General features: G+C 35.6%; 1 protein-coding gene across 2 annotated transcripts in view; it reads left to right on the forward strand.

The window, feature by feature from the left end:
• The first annotated feature begins 601 nt into the window (after positions 1 to 601).
• Positions 602 to 17,251, forward strand: part of SLC38A11 (solute carrier family 38 member 11) — a 52,901-nt gene continuing 36,251 nt past the window's right edge. The window contains exons 1-7 of one of the 2 annotated variants that reach the window (XM_060302345.2): positions 602 to 798; positions 1,288 to 1,405; positions 3,162 to 3,236; positions 9,426 to 9,587; positions 10,430 to 10,495; positions 13,891 to 13,997; positions 15,993 to 16,072. In XM_060302345.2, the coding sequence (XP_060158328.1) occupies positions 760 to 798; positions 1,288 to 1,405; positions 3,162 to 3,236; positions 9,426 to 9,587; positions 10,430 to 10,495; positions 13,891 to 13,997; positions 15,993 to 16,072 (647 nt within the window). In that variant the 5' untranslated portion in view covers positions 602 to 759. The remainder of the gene's footprint in view (positions 799 to 1,287; positions 1,406 to 3,161; positions 3,237 to 9,425; positions 9,588 to 10,429; positions 10,496 to 13,890; positions 13,998 to 15,992; positions 16,073 to 17,251) is intronic. The other variant, XM_030852566.3, reaches the window with a different exon arrangement.

Below are 17,251 nucleotides of genomic sequence, written 5' to 3' on the forward strand. Positions count from 1 at the left end.
ACCTTTTTAAGGTTCGTTACCTGACTCCATCTTTCTTTCCATTCTCCAAGTCTCCTTTTCTGAAAAGTCACCCGGAAACACTTGACCAAAGCATGCTCAGTAATCAAATTTGCTAAAACTCGAGAAAAGCTTTTTAACAGTTCCACATTTTCATCTGTCAGCTCTGACGGAAATCGGTGTAGGGAGCAGCAGGAGGAAGCAATAGAAAAGACGCTCCCTGGGAACAGGTGTGCTAGTGCGTTCTTACCTGGACGTCAGACTCCAGCCAAGGAGCAGATAATTTGGGAATGGACTATAAGGCCAGTTTAACTCTGTACAATCCGAGCAAGTCAGCGTGGACGCAACATATTGTACTTTGCAGCAGTTGGTTGGGTGGGAGGCGAGGGGAGAGAGGCCGCAGCTGGAGGTTTAAAAAAAAAAAAAAAGGAAAAGGAAAAAAAGGCGAGGTGCTGGGAGAGAGGTCTGCCCGAATCAGAAACACCCTGTAGCGTCTCCGCCTCAGGAGGAAGGCGTATTTCGCAACCTCCGAGGGAAATCGCCTCGGCCGCGGCGTCCAAGTGAGCTGCGGCCGCAGCCCGCGCAGCCCGCGCAGCCCGCGCAGCCCGCGCAGCCCGCGCAGCCCGCGCAGCCCGCGCAGCCCGCCCCCAACTCTCCCGCCGCGCGCTGACCCCGGGCTTGGAGGTCGCGGAGGAGGCTGTTCTGGCGAGTCGAGTACCCGCGCCCGCGAACCTTCCACCTGCAGAGGACCCGGGTGCAGCCATGGGCTACCAGGGTCAGCGGCCCGTCGTCCCGCCACAGGTAACGAGACTGGGGCTGGTTCTGAAGGCAGGTCATATCGTTCGTTCACCCTGCAACAGCGTTTAGCTACCTTCACCCAGCGTCTTGATGTAGCACCACAGAAGGTTCTCCAGGAGAAAAAAGAAATTTTGCCTTGATCTTTTTTTTTTCATAGCGGGCACTTTTCAATATAACCCCTTTAATTTCACAAAAATCACATCCTTTGCTCCTTAAGAGGTCCTAAAGTACTAGGATTTCATGCAGTAGTCCACGAACTTGGTGCAGCTGTAATCAGGACATTTTAGGATGGAGTTTGTTCACAAGCTCTGTTTGAATTACTAGATATTGTTGTTACTCTATTATTATCCTCATTTTCTTATCGTTATTGGCATTACTTATTATTATTACTAATATCATGTTAGTCTCCTAAATTGCATATTTGTCTTACAGTTTTCTGAATTTTTGAGCTAGTTAAATATTTTTTAATTGCACTTTTATATACTAAAATAGAGCCATCTAGATGACAGAGAAACCCTCGTTTCTGAACATAAGGACAAAGGGAAAACTTGTCGTCAGTCTGCTGCTGTTTTTAATGTTGTCAACTCGATTATAGGATCTGGTATAATAGGTAAGTTTTTTTTTTTTAATTTTCAGTGAAAAGGCCAAATTTAAGACACTTATTATGTTGCTAGTATTCATAGGTTAATTTTAAAGGAAAAAATCTTAAATGATAAAATTGGTAATTGTTTTTTCATAAAAGCCTTCCCTTTTTTCCAATGTAACAATGTGCACACATCAGTCTCTCTTATACTAAAAATGGGGTGGTGATTCACACTCTTTCCACATTTGAGAGCGTCCTCCGTGTGTGATAGATTAAGGTGGAGCTGCAGATGGGAGATTGCTGAATTTTTTTTTCATAGGCTGCATCGTCAAGTGATAATGTTACCTAATTTACTTTTTTCCCTGTTCCTGGAGTGGCCAACCGTTACTTGAATCACCTTTCCATAACCTTCTAGAGGTGTAGAACCTCCAGATACTTGCAAATATTGGAGATACAAAAGTTTAATGTGAAAACATAACAATCGTGAAGAATCAAATCCACGTAATATTTCCTTACCCATTTATAGAGTATTAAATTTTAAAGTACAAACTTATTATGATATATCAGTTGTAAATATAATTTAATCAATAAATAGAAATGGTTTTTTAAATGATTTTTTAAAACAAAGGAGCCAAATAATCAGAATTGAAAGAAATGAGCCTCTCATATTTTCCCAATTTGAAGCAAAGGAAAAGTTCAGAAAAAATTAAGTGCGTTGCGTTATAATAATAAAGGCAGTTATTTTTTCAGCGCTTTTGTTATTTGAAACATCCAATGTAAGAAAAAGCAAGGACAAAACAAAATCCTGCAAATACTCATTGAGAATATTACTTTTTCCTGTAAAGTTATGACATTTTAGTCTCAGTCATCTGGATTGAGTTACTTTTCTTAACTTTCACAAGTTGATGTATTTCTTGATTTTACTTTCCATATACAGACAATTTTTTTTTTCAAATGGTAAATAAACTGTAGGAAACTGAGGCAAAGTAGTAGCAAGTAGGCGTAAAGACTTTTTTGAAATTCAGCCTCCATGTACCATAGAGGTGTAGGCCAAATTCCAGAGTTAATTCCTGATATGAACACTTTAAGCTGATTCATGTCAACTTAAAAAGTACTTCTTAATTAGGCTCAGCAGATTTTTGAAAGGGGAAAGTTTTCAGAGAATAAATATTCTGGGTGGAATTATTTTAAGTACATTTTATTTTAAATGTTTCATTGTCCATAATCTAAAATTGCCCATTTCCAAAAAAGATTCATAAGAAATAACATTACATACTCCTTTCAGCTTTATAAAAAATACTTTTGCCTTCTCATTTTCCTCTCCTTTTCCTACAGAGTTGCCCATTTTGACCCCAGGGTTGGTCTTTCCTCAAATCTCATAACCCTTCTATACTCTTGTTATCATCTCTGTTTTCCCGGCCAGCACATAAGGAGAGCTCTGGGTCATTACTCTCCACATATTCTAGGTCATATGTCCCCCTCACCCTGAAGGGAACATTATTTGTGTGAACTGTCATCTGTTTTTCATTTGATGCTTTCTTACTCTTATTTTTCTACCTCATAAACTTGCTCACTTGACATGCCCTTAACTTACAACATTTTATTCTGAAATAGGCGTTAATATGCTAACATTTAATTTTAATATTCATATACACTGTTTAAAACTATGTCATATAAATATGTCAATTTACTTAGCCTATTATATACAGAAATTGGGGGAAAACTTCCGTGTTTCCATATGTTTTATTAATGTGATGAGTGGGACATTTTATGTTTTTTCCAGGATTGCCTTATTCAATGAAGCAAGCTGGCTTTCCTCTGGGAATATTGCTTTTATTCTGGGTTTCATATGTTACAGGTAAAATGCTATGTAATTGATTATTCCTGCAATTTAAATTGTGCAATGACTGTTTTACACAAACACACACACACACACACACACACGCCCTGTAATTGAATTTCCTAATTAAAAAGTGCATCAAAGAATCCTAAAGAATTTAAACATTTGTATCTGAGGAGATTTACTTTCCTGCTAATCCTCTGAACAGATTAGAAAAGCATTATATATTACCAAGCCTAAATCCTTTTCATGTGCCTTTTCACTTTATGCCAAACGTGGTAGATAGAGGAGTCACTTTAAAGACTGATTAAGGCCAAGACCGTACTCTGAAAATGCAGACATCAGGGATTCCTTTCCCACAAAAACCTCGGGCAGGTGCACACAGATGAACAACCTTTTTGAGCTCTGTTTGTGCAGGTGGCACCAAGAGCCCCGGTGCTCAACCAGCAGGGATCCCCACTCCCTCCCCACCTTACCCCGCCTGCCCAGCCTCCTACCTGCCACTGTCTGCAAGGGCAGCAATAAGGTGCTTCTGTATCGCTTCTTCTGTTCTGCTTCCCGCTTTCCGTGTAACATGTTCATTCACACCCATTCCCCTGTCTGAGTGCAGGCTTTACAACTCCTAATCATCTTCTCTTCCTGTTGTTCTCACGCCTGCCCTGTCGTCCCCCCAGTTCACCTCAAGGCAAACACAAGGTCTTTCCTCTACCTTAATATCACTGCGAAAGAGGCAGCAATCACAAACAGACACCCACTGCAGTGGTTGCTGCTAGGGGGCTGCTATGTGTGATCACCTAGATGCCCTTTACCAGGTAATACAAAACACCTCAGCTGTCCCCTGCTCCAGAGTGGCGACCTGGGCCTTAACAGTATCACCTTCCTGTGAGGTTATGAACCCCAGCCACCATTTCCCCGAAGACTGAGTAACAGAAACCCCAAAGCTGTCCTCCTTGCCTCTGGGAGGGACCAATGTGCGGGGCCGTTGGAGCTCCAGAGCGCCACCACTGCAGGGCTTGGGCTGCAGCTGCTCTCCCCCGAGATCGAGTCCTGGTGAGCTGTTCCCCTGCCCTATCTTTTCACTCCCCTTCTCCTAAGAGCACTCCCTCAAATCTCTTGCCCAAGAATCTCTGTCTCAGCTCTACTTCTAGAGACTCTGACTAAGATGCCATCCCTCATAAAATCTCAGGCTTCCAAAACCAGCCTGTAACTCAGCTGTTTTTCCTCAGGCTGAGGAAGAAAGTAAAGCATGCAGCAGGTACCAGAGTCAGAGCTGCAGAGGCCCTCAACTCTCTTCCTCCCTGCTTCTCACCACCCACCACTCCCTAAACCTAAGATGCTTTTAGCTTCTACAGCTCTTAATTTGTAGCTTAAGACCCATAATTTAGTAATGTGGAATCTGTGACTTTGTGCTTATTCAGAGTTGCTGGTGCTTAAAAAGTGTATTTTATTTATGAGCACATTTATCACACTCAAAAACCCTATTCAAGGATTTACGCTTGTCGTTTTTAATTTCCTGTTTTCCAGTCAATCGGTACTGACAAATAATTAATTTCCTCCCAGGCATAATAACCATGGCTTGTTTAAGTGCATTATGAACATGTACACACATTGTACACCAGTAGACAGAAAGCATTTAAAAATATATATCACCTAAGGATTCAATCAATAATTAAGGAGAATGAATAGTTTCTTAAAGCCAAGTCACATTATACATACATAGATCATAATGTGAATAACTCTCTCAACTGATGCTATACATAAACCTACAGCAATGTCTGTGAGCAGTCCTTTGCAAAGTCATATGTTGCAACTAATCAGCAGAAATTAGTTACTCAGTAATTTGGCTGCATGATGAAAATCCTTAAATAATTTTGATAAATTAAGGATGACCAACCACACAGACACAAAAAATAATTATAGACTGTGATTCATTTTTTTCCTTAATTAGGATTTTAAGAGCAAAATCTACAAGTAGGGTTATAATATTGAATTGTTCTTTAAATTGACACTAATTATACAGTTGTTTGTCTCTACAATTATTCTTTTGTCTTTTTAAGGCCTTTGTCTTTTCAATGAGTTATGTCCAGTTCAACAAGTAGTGTTTCTAAGTTCTGTTTTCATGTTTGTGAAATGTTGGAGAACAAGAAAGAATTGTAAATATTTACAACAAATGATTTTATTTTAATTTACTTTAAGGTTCTCATATTTGTTGATTAGAGTAAAATAATTTTTATTGTCCAAGTATACATAACGATGTAAAAGAAAATTTTCCTGTTAAATAACGTACACTCATTCATGGATTATCTAAAATTTGCATACAGTACATTTAAAGGGAGATCAAAATGTTATAGTGATATTTGAGATTCCTAAAACTTTTGAGAGCTTTATCTATAGCCCGTATAGCATTTGTTATTGACTAAATTCTTAGCAAATTGTTACTTTTAAGCAGTACATTTTGAACTGTTGTACAATTCAGCAGTCTCATCCCAAGCATACAGTTCTTCACCAAAACTTTACAACATCTGTGAAATTGGTTACCTCCTGTTACTCCAGTCCTCACTGATTCTCTTCCTCGGCCAATAAGTTGCTTTTTAGTTTTCCTGCCTTTAGCATCTGTCTTTTGCTTTCTGATCCGTCCTCCATATTACTGCAAAAGTTATCTTTACGAAACCTCAGCCTGATCTGATATTCCCCCAGTCAAAACGTTCCAAGACTCTATAATGACAACAGAAAAAAATTTATTGCATTTAAATTCTTTCATGGTTCAGCCACAGTCTGCATTTCTGGTCTTATCTCCCACTAATATGACCTCTCTTTCACCCTGTCACCGACACTGCCCTGTGTGGGACTTATGTTTTAGCCATTCTGGACTATTCCATTACCCACATGTAGAATATACCTTCACACTGACTTCCCATAGATAGTCCCCCTGCTTGACTTTTTTTTTTTTCTTCTCTACCTGGTGAAATCCTGTTTATCCTTCAAGGCACTACTCAACTCTTCTGTGAAGCTTTTCCTAGTTTTAAACAAAGGATGTAGGATGAATTACCATGTCATTTGTGCTTGCAGAATATTTTAAAATATATTTATTAAGTCATTTATCATATTACATTTGAATCAGATATATAGACACCTAGCAATCCTGCTTTATTGATCACTGATTCATTCAACAGATATTTACTGACACTGCTGCCATTATAACAATGATAGCAATGATAGCTATAGCAATGATAGCATTATTCCTGCCCACATGAAGCTCACAATGTAGTATGTTAGGCAGAAAAAAACACACATAATTATCATGCTTCATGAAAAATACCATAATACAAATATGTGCATGACAATAGGGATACTGGCATTTAATCCAGCCTTAAAGGAGCAGACATGTTTTGGGGAGGAAAAGACGGCTTCACCGACTGTTTATGAAAAAATGTGAGAGAGCGAAGAAAATGGAAGGGTACTCCAAGCAGACGGTAATGTGGAAATGCAAGAGAGAACTATGTAAGTGATTCAGCCTGGCTAAAGTATAGGGTTGATGTTGGTAAGTGGAAAGAGATGAAGTTAGAGAGGTTTGCAGAAGCATTTTTGAAGGCTCCCATGTAATGATAATCATTACCATTTCCTGAAGACTGGCTAGATGCCAAGCATAATGCAGCCACTATACTTAATCCTTCTGACTCCATAAAGTAGGTATTCATGTTCTACTTTTTATGGAGGAGGAAATTGAGACCAGTAGGTTAACATGATTTGCCCAAGGTCTGCAGTTACTGGCAACAGAGTTGAGATTTTGGTTAAATGCATGGATTCTGGAGCTAGACTACCAGGGTCTGAGTCCTGTCTCTCCTTTATTCTGTGAAATTTAGCAATTTACTTAAGCTTCTGTGCCTCACTTTTCTCATCTATCAAATGGAGGATCATAATGGCACCTACTTAGGGCTGTTGTGATGATTAAACATGTTAATATACATAAAGCATTTAGAAAAAGGTCTGGCAGACAGAAAGTGTTGTGAAGTATTTGCTAGTGTTTTTGTGGTTTTTATCATCGTTACCATCATTATCATCAGACTCCAAATACAATGTTCTTCCACCTCAACACACAGCCTATAGAAGATAACTAAAAATAGCATGAGTTCTCATTCATTTAGCCTCCATAGTGTGCCAAGCATTGTGGTAGGCATTTAAACATCATCATCCTCATAGACTCTTCAAGGTTGGGGTATTGCCTTACTTTACAGATGAAACTCAGAGTCCTTCATCCAAGATCCCACAGCTAATAAACAGTTTTTTTCTGAAAAAAAATTATGAAAAAGTGTTGTTTTTTATCCAAAGGCATCAAAGTATTCCCCTGGAGGATTTTAAGCAGAAAACATGGTCAGATTTATGCTGTGGTCAGATTCATCTGGTACAGGGGGGAGGTCAAGAAAGTCTTAGTAGGGAGGGGATAGTGGATGAGAGAACTAATAGGAGTTTTTGCAGTAATCCAAGCAAGAAGTGATAAAGGCCTAAGCCCTAAAGTAAAACAGGTTAGAGACTAGAAGTGAGGAGATATAGTTGAATAATTTATGATGCAGTAGTTAATGGACTTAGTGACCAAAGGAAAATAGAAGGTGATGGATAATGAGAAGTCTAGTGTGATTCTCAAGTTTATCTTGATATTATTCACAGTTTGGAGAAATATGAATGCAGAAGCAGGTTCCAAAACAAATATATAAATTCTAATTTGGATATCTAAAATCAAGATGCCTATGAGGTCTTCAAGGTAAAATGTTTATTAGGCAGCTAGATATAGAAATCTGGAGTTTTGGAAGAAATCTGGGCTGGAGGTACAAATTTGGGAGTTACTAACATCTTTATGAAAATTGAAAGCATGACCATGAATAGGATCACATTAGGACATCTTGAAGAGTGAGGGAAAAGTCCAAGAATCCAGGGTTTGAAGAGAGTTAAAGAAACGTGAAAAACTAAATGGCCCAAAAGATAGGAGGAAATCCAAGAGAAAGTGATGTCAGAAAGGCCAAGGGAGGATGGTTGAGAAACAAGGGAATGGTAAACAGGGAGAAAATGCTACTGAAAAAGCAAATATGATTAATATTTAGGAGGTATCAATTGGATTTATCAACTTGGAGCTCATTGATGAACTTGTTAAAAAAAGTTTCAGTGAAATGGGGGTGGGGAATCAAGGTGGAAACAACACTGCAATGATTTGTATTTTCTTCTTTGTATTCTAGTACATTTCCAAATAACTTGATAAAAAATTCACCTGTGATGGAAGCACGAGCAAGAAAAAAGAAAAAGCACGAATCACACCCTCTGTGTAGCTGTGTACCCAATACAACTGCAGTGTCATTCACTAGGTGTTCAAAAAACATTGGGTTAAATGAAAGAGACTTTTAGTTATATATTTTCTGTATATTTGTGTCTTCAATTTCAACACTAAAAGTGGAACTTGGGAATTCTCTGGCGTTCCAGTGGTTAGGACTCCGAGCTCTTACTGCCAAGGGCACGGTTCAATCCCTGGTCAGGGTACTAAGATCCCACAAGCCACACGATGCGGCCAAATAAATAAATAAACAAAAAGAAAATTGGCCATCTCTGTTTTTTTTTTAAAAAAAAAAGTGGAACTTAAATCTCTAAAATGTAAATTTCAAAAAAAAAATTCTTAGAGTGCTCTCTTAACTATAATAATAATATAGTAAAGTAAACCATAATAACTATAAAGTTACTAGTTGTACTTTGTTATAAAACAAATGATCTGATTCTCCTAAATCTATTTTTTCTTCTGAATGCTTCCAGCACGTTTTATTCTCGGTCTTCACACGTTGAACGCCTATGAGATATTGGATTACCTACATTCTGTTGCTTGGACAATTGAGCCACATCCTGTTAATAGTCATCGCACTGGTTAGGTTAAGAAAGTAAAATGGAAAATTGAAGCTTTAACTCTAGTCTGCATACCCTCATCTGTCCAGTTCATTGCATGGATATATGAAGTCTATTTGCATCTCGATTGAAAAATATATAACTGGAAACAGTACAGTTTTATGAAAGATAAAGTTTTATGAAAAGAAAGTAAGACTTGCCATGCTAATTTACTGTAGCATTAAACTCTTCTTTAAAGTTCTTTTTTTCTTTAAGTCAAAACACTAAAAAAAAAAAATTTGTACTAAATGTAATCTGACATTTGTTTAATGGTTATTTTTGCCACAGACTTTTCCCTTGTTTTATTGATAAAAGGAGGGGCCCTCTCAGGGACAGACACTTACCAGTCTTTGGTCAATAAAACTTTTGGCTTTCCAGGATATCTCCTACTGTCTGTTCTACAATTTTTGTATCCTTTCATAGGTAAGGATGAATATGAAATTGAATATTGTAAGTATTTTCATAAACGGCCATTTCTGAATAAAATAGTTTTAATAGTCATTAAAGAATACTAGTAGTTGAAATATTTTCCACATTAAGTGTTTATCTTTAGCCATTTTTCCCTTGTTTTCTGTTCCTTTTGGTCAGTTTTCTGAGTATTTCATTGAAATAAAGTGAGCGTGATTCTGAGTTAATGCTTGTGATTCCCTAGCTTGATGAAAAATAGAATGATAGATTTCTTCTAAGGCTAAAATTTTTTTGAAAACCTAAGGATTTGTGGAAGTCATGTCCAAGGCCAACCTGCTGTTTAAAGTTGGCACCCAGCACTTCTTAAATAAGCAAAATGTTAATGTTCATCAGTGGCCAAATTGACTTCATTTTCAAAATAAGTAATACAGAAGCTATTGTTCAAACTAGTTTCTTATGTCTCTTCAGAAAGCTAAGAATATATTTCTCCAAAATTTTACTTTTTCAAATGAGGTGATATTTTGGAGCCTTGACAGTTTTCTATTATTGTTCCTCACTTTGAGCAAAATATGTGTTCCTAAAGAGTATTTGGAAACTGAACTTTAATAAAACAAATTGCGTTTTAAATGACTACCAAAACTCACTATTATTTAAAGATGTTCTGGAAAGAATCAATTTGTGAAGGGAAAATCTTTTTGTAATACAAACTGATATTCTCCCACAAATCTGCTGTCTAGTTATTTTTAAAGTTGTACATATTTGTAATCACAATATATATTTGAAAGTAGACTATTTGGGAAGTGATAACTGATTACTTTCAAAATATTCAAGATGAAATATGTGATGGCTTGTTGGTGACTGTATTGTTTTAATTATGTGTTTAGCTATGATAAGTTACAACATAATAACTGGAGATACTTTGAGCAAAGTTTTCCAAAGAATCCCTGGAGGTAAGTCAGTATATTTATTTTATATAGTTTTTCATAGTTAATGTGATTCATAATAATTTAAAAATAAAATATTTGCAAGTGGAGGAATTGGATGACTTCAAATATCCAGTAATATCCATGATCCAATCTGATCCTAAAGTATTAATCTCTTATATATAGTTTATTTCTAATTTAGCTGTTTAAAAATTATTATTTATATAATTAAAATACTTTATATTTTAAATATCTTATGTATCACTATCTGTAGTATCATTTTTTCATGTAGTGTTTATACTACATCATTTCTTAAATAAGCAAGCTAATCTTTGTCCCCATTATTTGTATTAAGCTACAATTTAATATAGTAAAATTAACCCTTTTTAATGTATAGTCCTATGAGTTTTGACCCATGCATATAGTCATATAACCACAGCCACAATCAAAATACAGAACCATTCCGTTATCCCCCCAGATTTTCCTCATTCCGCTTTGTAGTCAAACTTTCTCTCATCTCCAGCCTTAGGGAACCACTGATCTGATTTCTCTTCCTACTTTTGCTTTTCCCAGAATGTCAAATAAATGGCATCTTATAGGAGCTAGCCTTTTGGGTCTGGCCTCTTTCACTTAGTATGGTACATTTGAGATTCTCCATGTTTTGGAGTTTATTAGTAACGTGTTCTTTTTTTTAATTGCTGAGGATTATTTCATTATATGGATATAAACATTTTATCTGTCATCCAGTTGAGGGACATTCGGGTTGTTTCCTGTTTGGCTTGATTCTGAAAAAGCCGCTGTGAACATTTTAAGCAGACCTTTTCAGCATGTGCCACAACGCCACTCCCTGTTCATCCTTTCACCATATCATGGCTATTTGAATAATTCAGAGATTGTGAGTCTTTTTGCTTTGAAGAGTTCCTCGTCCAAGCCACATAATCCCCATTTCATAGTCGCCTAACTTTATAGTTGTTATTATCCTTCAAATTGATACAGAAACACGTTTTCTCTTAGTGTATCACCCATCCTAGAAACATGCCAACAAAATGAAACAAAACGTAAAACTGGAAATTGTGCCTATTCCTCTCACAGGGTTTAGTGGAAACTGAAACCAAGGAGATTTGAGCATCAAATCACTGACCCACTACTTGCTAGCTGTGTGACCTTGAGAAGGTTAATGCCCTCGCTGAGTTCTAGCCCCTCATCTCTAAATTATGAATTAGAGTATCACCTGCTTCATAGAATTATGGTGTGAAACGAGAGGCAACGCAGACAGTGCCTAGCATATAGGAGGTGTACCCAGCACCATTAGCTGTTATCTGTAGGTGCTGTCATAGCCCCCAGCCTCCAAATCCTGTTTTCATAAACTGAGATTAGGTGAGTGGATAGAATGTTAAGGAAAATGAGAAGAATATAATACCATATATACAATATGATCTAAATTATGTAAATTTTCTATTTCCATAAATAAGGAAAAAATAAAAAACATATATTCACATATAAACTGTGGTTATCTTTTAATTGTGCGATTCATGGGAATTTTTTGTTTCCTTTGCTATTTTTTCAGTTTTTCAAAGGAGCATTATTAATTTAGAAAAAATTCTTTCTTTTTTCTTATTTAAGAAGTAATACATATGTATGAGGAAAATGTTAGAAAACATAGCATAGTCTCTTTCTCTTGGGACAACCAAGTAGGCATAATCCTACCAACACTTCCTTCCTTCCTTCCTTTTCTCCTTCCTTTTTAATCTATACTTGCAGAATTTTAAGGATACATGTAACTTCAGACATCCGTATAAATAAGATAACACTATATTAGTAGAGCAAACAGTTTGAAAGGGTAAACAGACCAGATACACAAATAATTTAATTCATATTATGTTCACCAGAAATATGTAAATAGTTGAGTTCAAGGGTTTTGGAACTTGACCTTCCTGTTTTATTGTTTTGACTCACAACGTTATGATGATTGTTTAGTTATGACTGAGTTAAACAAAAACCCACGATTAATATTTCCATTCTGGTACATATGTGTGTGTGTGTGTGTGTATAACTTATGCCATTTTGAAATTCCCACCTTGGAACTTCCTTACACATTAGTTTATTAGCCATATAAGAAAACTAGTCTTACTCTTCAGAGTAATAGCTCTCTTTTTTTGTTTTTGTTTTTTACCACATTCACTTACTTATTTGACAGACTTGGCTTCTACAGATTTTAGATTTTGCAGAAATTAGTGCACAAAGACTTGGTACCACTGAGGACATTTCAAAAGTATAATCACATGATCCCTGAAGGAATTCAATATGAGCTAAAAATTTAAACAATAGTGTCTTCATTGGAATAGATACATAGCTCCTAAAGTGAATACTGTGATTAGCACAGCTTTAAATATATATATATATATAAATCCTTGTAAGTATGTTTTATGTTTACAAATTTTGTTTGTATTTGATCTCTCTCTCTCTCTCTCTCGCACACACACACACACACACACACTATATATATATATATTATTTCCTTGTTTTGATAGCCAAGAGTCTGCAGTGAATAAATACCAGGTTTCAGCAGCTTCCCTATGACATCTTCCCTATCCAAAAAGTTGCTTTGTCTGCTTTCCTTCAGGGAAATCACTTCTTTCTCAATAGAAGGGTAGAAATATAGTGAATATTTTTATCAAAACCTTGAGGTTTGAAATTTTAAGTTGTACTGATCAAGTCTCTCTGGAATACAGAAGTTAGAAAAAAAAAAGCCACAGAACATACCATTTCCCCATGTTGCTTACTTTATGAATGAAGGGTTTTGCCATTAGAGGGTTTAGGACAAGGAGTGACATAATGTCTTTACTCTTTGGAAAGGATCTCTGTAGTTTCTAGGTTAAAAGTATACACTAAGGGGGCTTCCTTGGTGGTGCAGTGGTTGAGAGTCTGCCTGCCAATGCAGGGGACACGAGTTCGTGCCCCGGTCCGGGAAGATCCCACGTGCCGCGGAGCCTCGCGTCCGGAGCCTGTGCTCCGCAACGGGAGAGGCCACAACAGTGAGAGGCCTGCGTAACGCAAAAAAAAAAAAATATATATATATATATATATATATATATATATATATATATATATATATATACACACACACACATACACTAAGGGGACAAAGGAAGGAAGAAGCAGGACAACTGATGCAGAGGCTACTAAAATAATTTGAATGCAAAATATTATAACATTATTTGAATTATAGGTTCATCCTTAAGTTACTTTGTATTTACATTTTTCGTGAATTATTTCTGTTTTTACATGGTTGTATGGAATTTATTCAAAATTGTCATTTATGTAGCTCTTTGTATTAATTAAGTCATTTTTTAATTAAATATTTGACTACTTGTGTCACTGGTGTTACTCATAAACACTTTATAATATTTATTGTGTTTTAGTTGATCCTGAAAACTTGCTTATTGGTCACCATTTCATTATTGTGCTTTCCACTGTTGCCTTTACTCTGCCTTTGTCCTTGTATCGAGATATAGCGAAACTTGGAAAGGTAATTTTTACATTTTAAATAGGCAAAGAAATGCACTTTGTTACCTGCATTAATTTTGTCAAACTGCTATCTCTATGGCCAAGTTCTTAATTACAGTATTCATCTTTAGTTTCTTTTAGTTTACTTATAATTGTATTGGAGTAAACTATGTTTGATATTTTATCTTATTTGGGGGAACTGATGGTTAAATACTTGATGACTGAAATAAATAGGTCCTCTCTTCTCTTTTTTTAAGGTAGATACTCTGACACAGACAGCACACTTTAATTTTAGAAAATATAAAGAACTCTATTTAAACCAAGTCTATTTACTGAAAAATCTAGTCTATTTTCTATCATTCTTTGTAGTCATTTAAGCAATTTAAAATTACATTAACTTTAATGAAGTAAGAATAAATCACTTCATTGGCTTAAAATTTTTTTGTAAATTACAATGTCTATTGTGCCCATTTTTATCCAGTGAATTTAAATGTCAATATTTGATTGATTAATTGTTGAGAATTTGGCCAATATTTATGATTCTTATTGCTAAAGAGAAATGGTTATTTATTTCTAATGAAACCAACCAAGTACGTATTCAACTCACCACATATGCTTATCTGCATGCATTAGCCTTTATCTGGCTGTATTTTATTTCCTTACTCTCATGAAGTGTTTGTATTTTACTCAGAATATTATTGATGTTGCATCCTCATTATGCCAAACATTCTGATAAAAAAAAAATTTTTTAAGTTATTCATGTGTTTTTACATTCTATTTTGAAAAATCCAACAGTTAATTAGTTTTACTTTTCACTGTGATGTTTCGTGTGTATCCACAGTGATGAAGCCCCCTCTTCCAGGTAGAGCTGAGAATGGGGATGATATTCCACAGTTTTCTGACCATGCTCCTTCCTTCCATAAGAGGCATCTAGAAATAAACTGAAGTGTATTAAAAGGAACTTTTTTGGTGAATTTTCTGAAATGTCTGAACTGTTTTCCATTCCACATGCTCAATGTAGACATAAATGCTTCCTTCTGAGAGCAAAAGGCAAGGCATTTATGAAAAGAAAGCTAATGTTCCATCATATTACTAATACTTGAACATTTTGACCCTAAGTGTCCCTTAAAAATGTCATATTGATGTATTTAAATAAATCTCCCATGAGCAAAGCAGAGTAGTTAGAAAACACTGATCTGGAGTCAGGCTGAGCATCTGAGTTCCCCACGGGCCACTTTCTAGCTATGTGACCGGATTCTTTCCCAATATCTGAGTGGATCAGAGGACTTACAATAGAACCTTCTCTCTAGTTAAAAACTAACAACCCAGGAAACAAGATTAATGACAATCAAATGAAATAAAAGCAATTTTATATTTTTCTTATCAGACAAAAATTTCTAAATTGTGCTTATCCATTTAAAAAATTAAGAGTAGAACACAGATTTAATGTTGAGAGTGCAAAGAACACATATACACACAGACCAGTTTATATTGTAACCAGTTAAAATAGTGACAGGAGAGAGAGGAAGTAGCAGAGAAGACTCTAGAAACACAGACCAAAGGACAAAACCACAGAGGAAAATTAGACTTAATAGAGCTAGAAAGCAGCAAGGAAAAAGCAGAGGCATCCCAAAATGTGTGTGAGTGGGTGGGGGGACGTTGTATAGGAAGGGGCAGGGTAGGATAACGACAGAAGCAAGAAGCAATTATAGTTAGAAAAAAGCACAAGTCAACACTAAAATAAAACCTGAAGAAAAATGGAAACATAATTTCCCTTTATGAAATAGTCATATTTGGTACTTGTTCTATTTGGGGGGAAAAGAACTAAGACTAAGATCTAATAAAAAATTTACCTGCCTTAGATTATCAATACCAATCTGTAAGAATAAACTACTAAAGAATTGTATTTTAAAAACTGTACATAAGTTTACTCAAGTAAAAAGTGAATCACCTAATATTTTCAATAAAATTGTCTCTATTCTAAACTGACCATATATCTTTACATTTTCTTTTTCAGATCTCTCTTATTTCTACAGTTTTAACAACTCTGATTCTTGGAATTGTAATGGCAAGGGTAGTTTCGTTGGGTCCACACATGTAAGTTTTGTTGCTTCATTGGTTGATATTTGATTTATACCCATCATTCAGATGTTCATATGATATATTATAAATGCAGAAACATAAAGTTATAATGGTACCAGAAGCATCATTTATCTTCAGTATTTGACAAAATGAGAGAAAATGATTACGTTTAAGTAGTAGCTGATGGGATTAAACTGAGTTTGCTTATTATTTTCATGGCCTGCCTAAAGAATTAAAATAAGGAAGGGATTTTGAATAGTGAGAAATAGGAACAAGGTAGAGAAGTGGTAGATGGCAGAAAGAGGAGAAATGGTAGATGGTAGAAATTTCTGTATCTATCTCACAGATGGATTTGTTCTTAACAAAGTTTTCACCAGTGTAGGTTGAAATGAGAAGAGTAAAGAATATAGTGGATGTTTTTCTCTATTTAATGAAATGTGGTCACCTTGAAAACCACCCTTTATTCTCTACTAAGATTATATTCTTTAATTGTGTTAAAATGCTTTGTCATTTGTGAACTAATAGTGATAGTTGGTAATGATATTTATTTGTTTTTTACATTATTATTTGGCCAAATAAAATGTTGGGAACTTGGCATTGGTTCCACAAATTTTAAAAATGTTACTTAGCCGTGAAATTCAAAGTAGAGATTCTACTGATCTAAACCACACAGTTCTTATGCTTTGATTATAGAATAGATTTATCAGATAAGGACTGGGTAGTTTGTATCCACAGTCCCAAGAGAATGCCGTAATGAAACTAGCTTAAAATAGCTTTAAACACAAAATTGGGTTCCCACAATGCACAATAACTATTTGTTGAATAAATTAATAAATAATACATTATGGAGTTTCCATGACACCTTAAATATTTTCTTTATCCTACATAAGACAAATAAAATTAATTTAAGACAATCTCTAACATAGTGCAAGGAACATGCTGGGTCTTCAGTTGTTATCTGTGAGGAAAAAAAGAAACTTGGTGAATAGCTATAATTGATAATGCCATCCCCCAGGTAACTTATTTTTTTCCTACTGAACATTGTTCTGCAAAATCACTTCATCTTCCACTATATATGACTTATGTCAGACTTCTTAATTTACCAGGAAAATACCAAAAATTATGCCTTAAATTTATTTGAAAGGAAGTATGAAATATCTAGACTAACTACATTTCATATGGTCTTTTCTTTAA

This window comes from Globicephala melas, chromosome 7 (assembly GCF_963455315.2).
Source record: "Globicephala melas chromosome 7, mGloMel1.2, whole genome shotgun sequence".
NCBI classification, from domain to species: Eukaryota; Metazoa; Chordata; class Mammalia; order Artiodactyla; family Delphinidae; genus Globicephala; species Globicephala melas.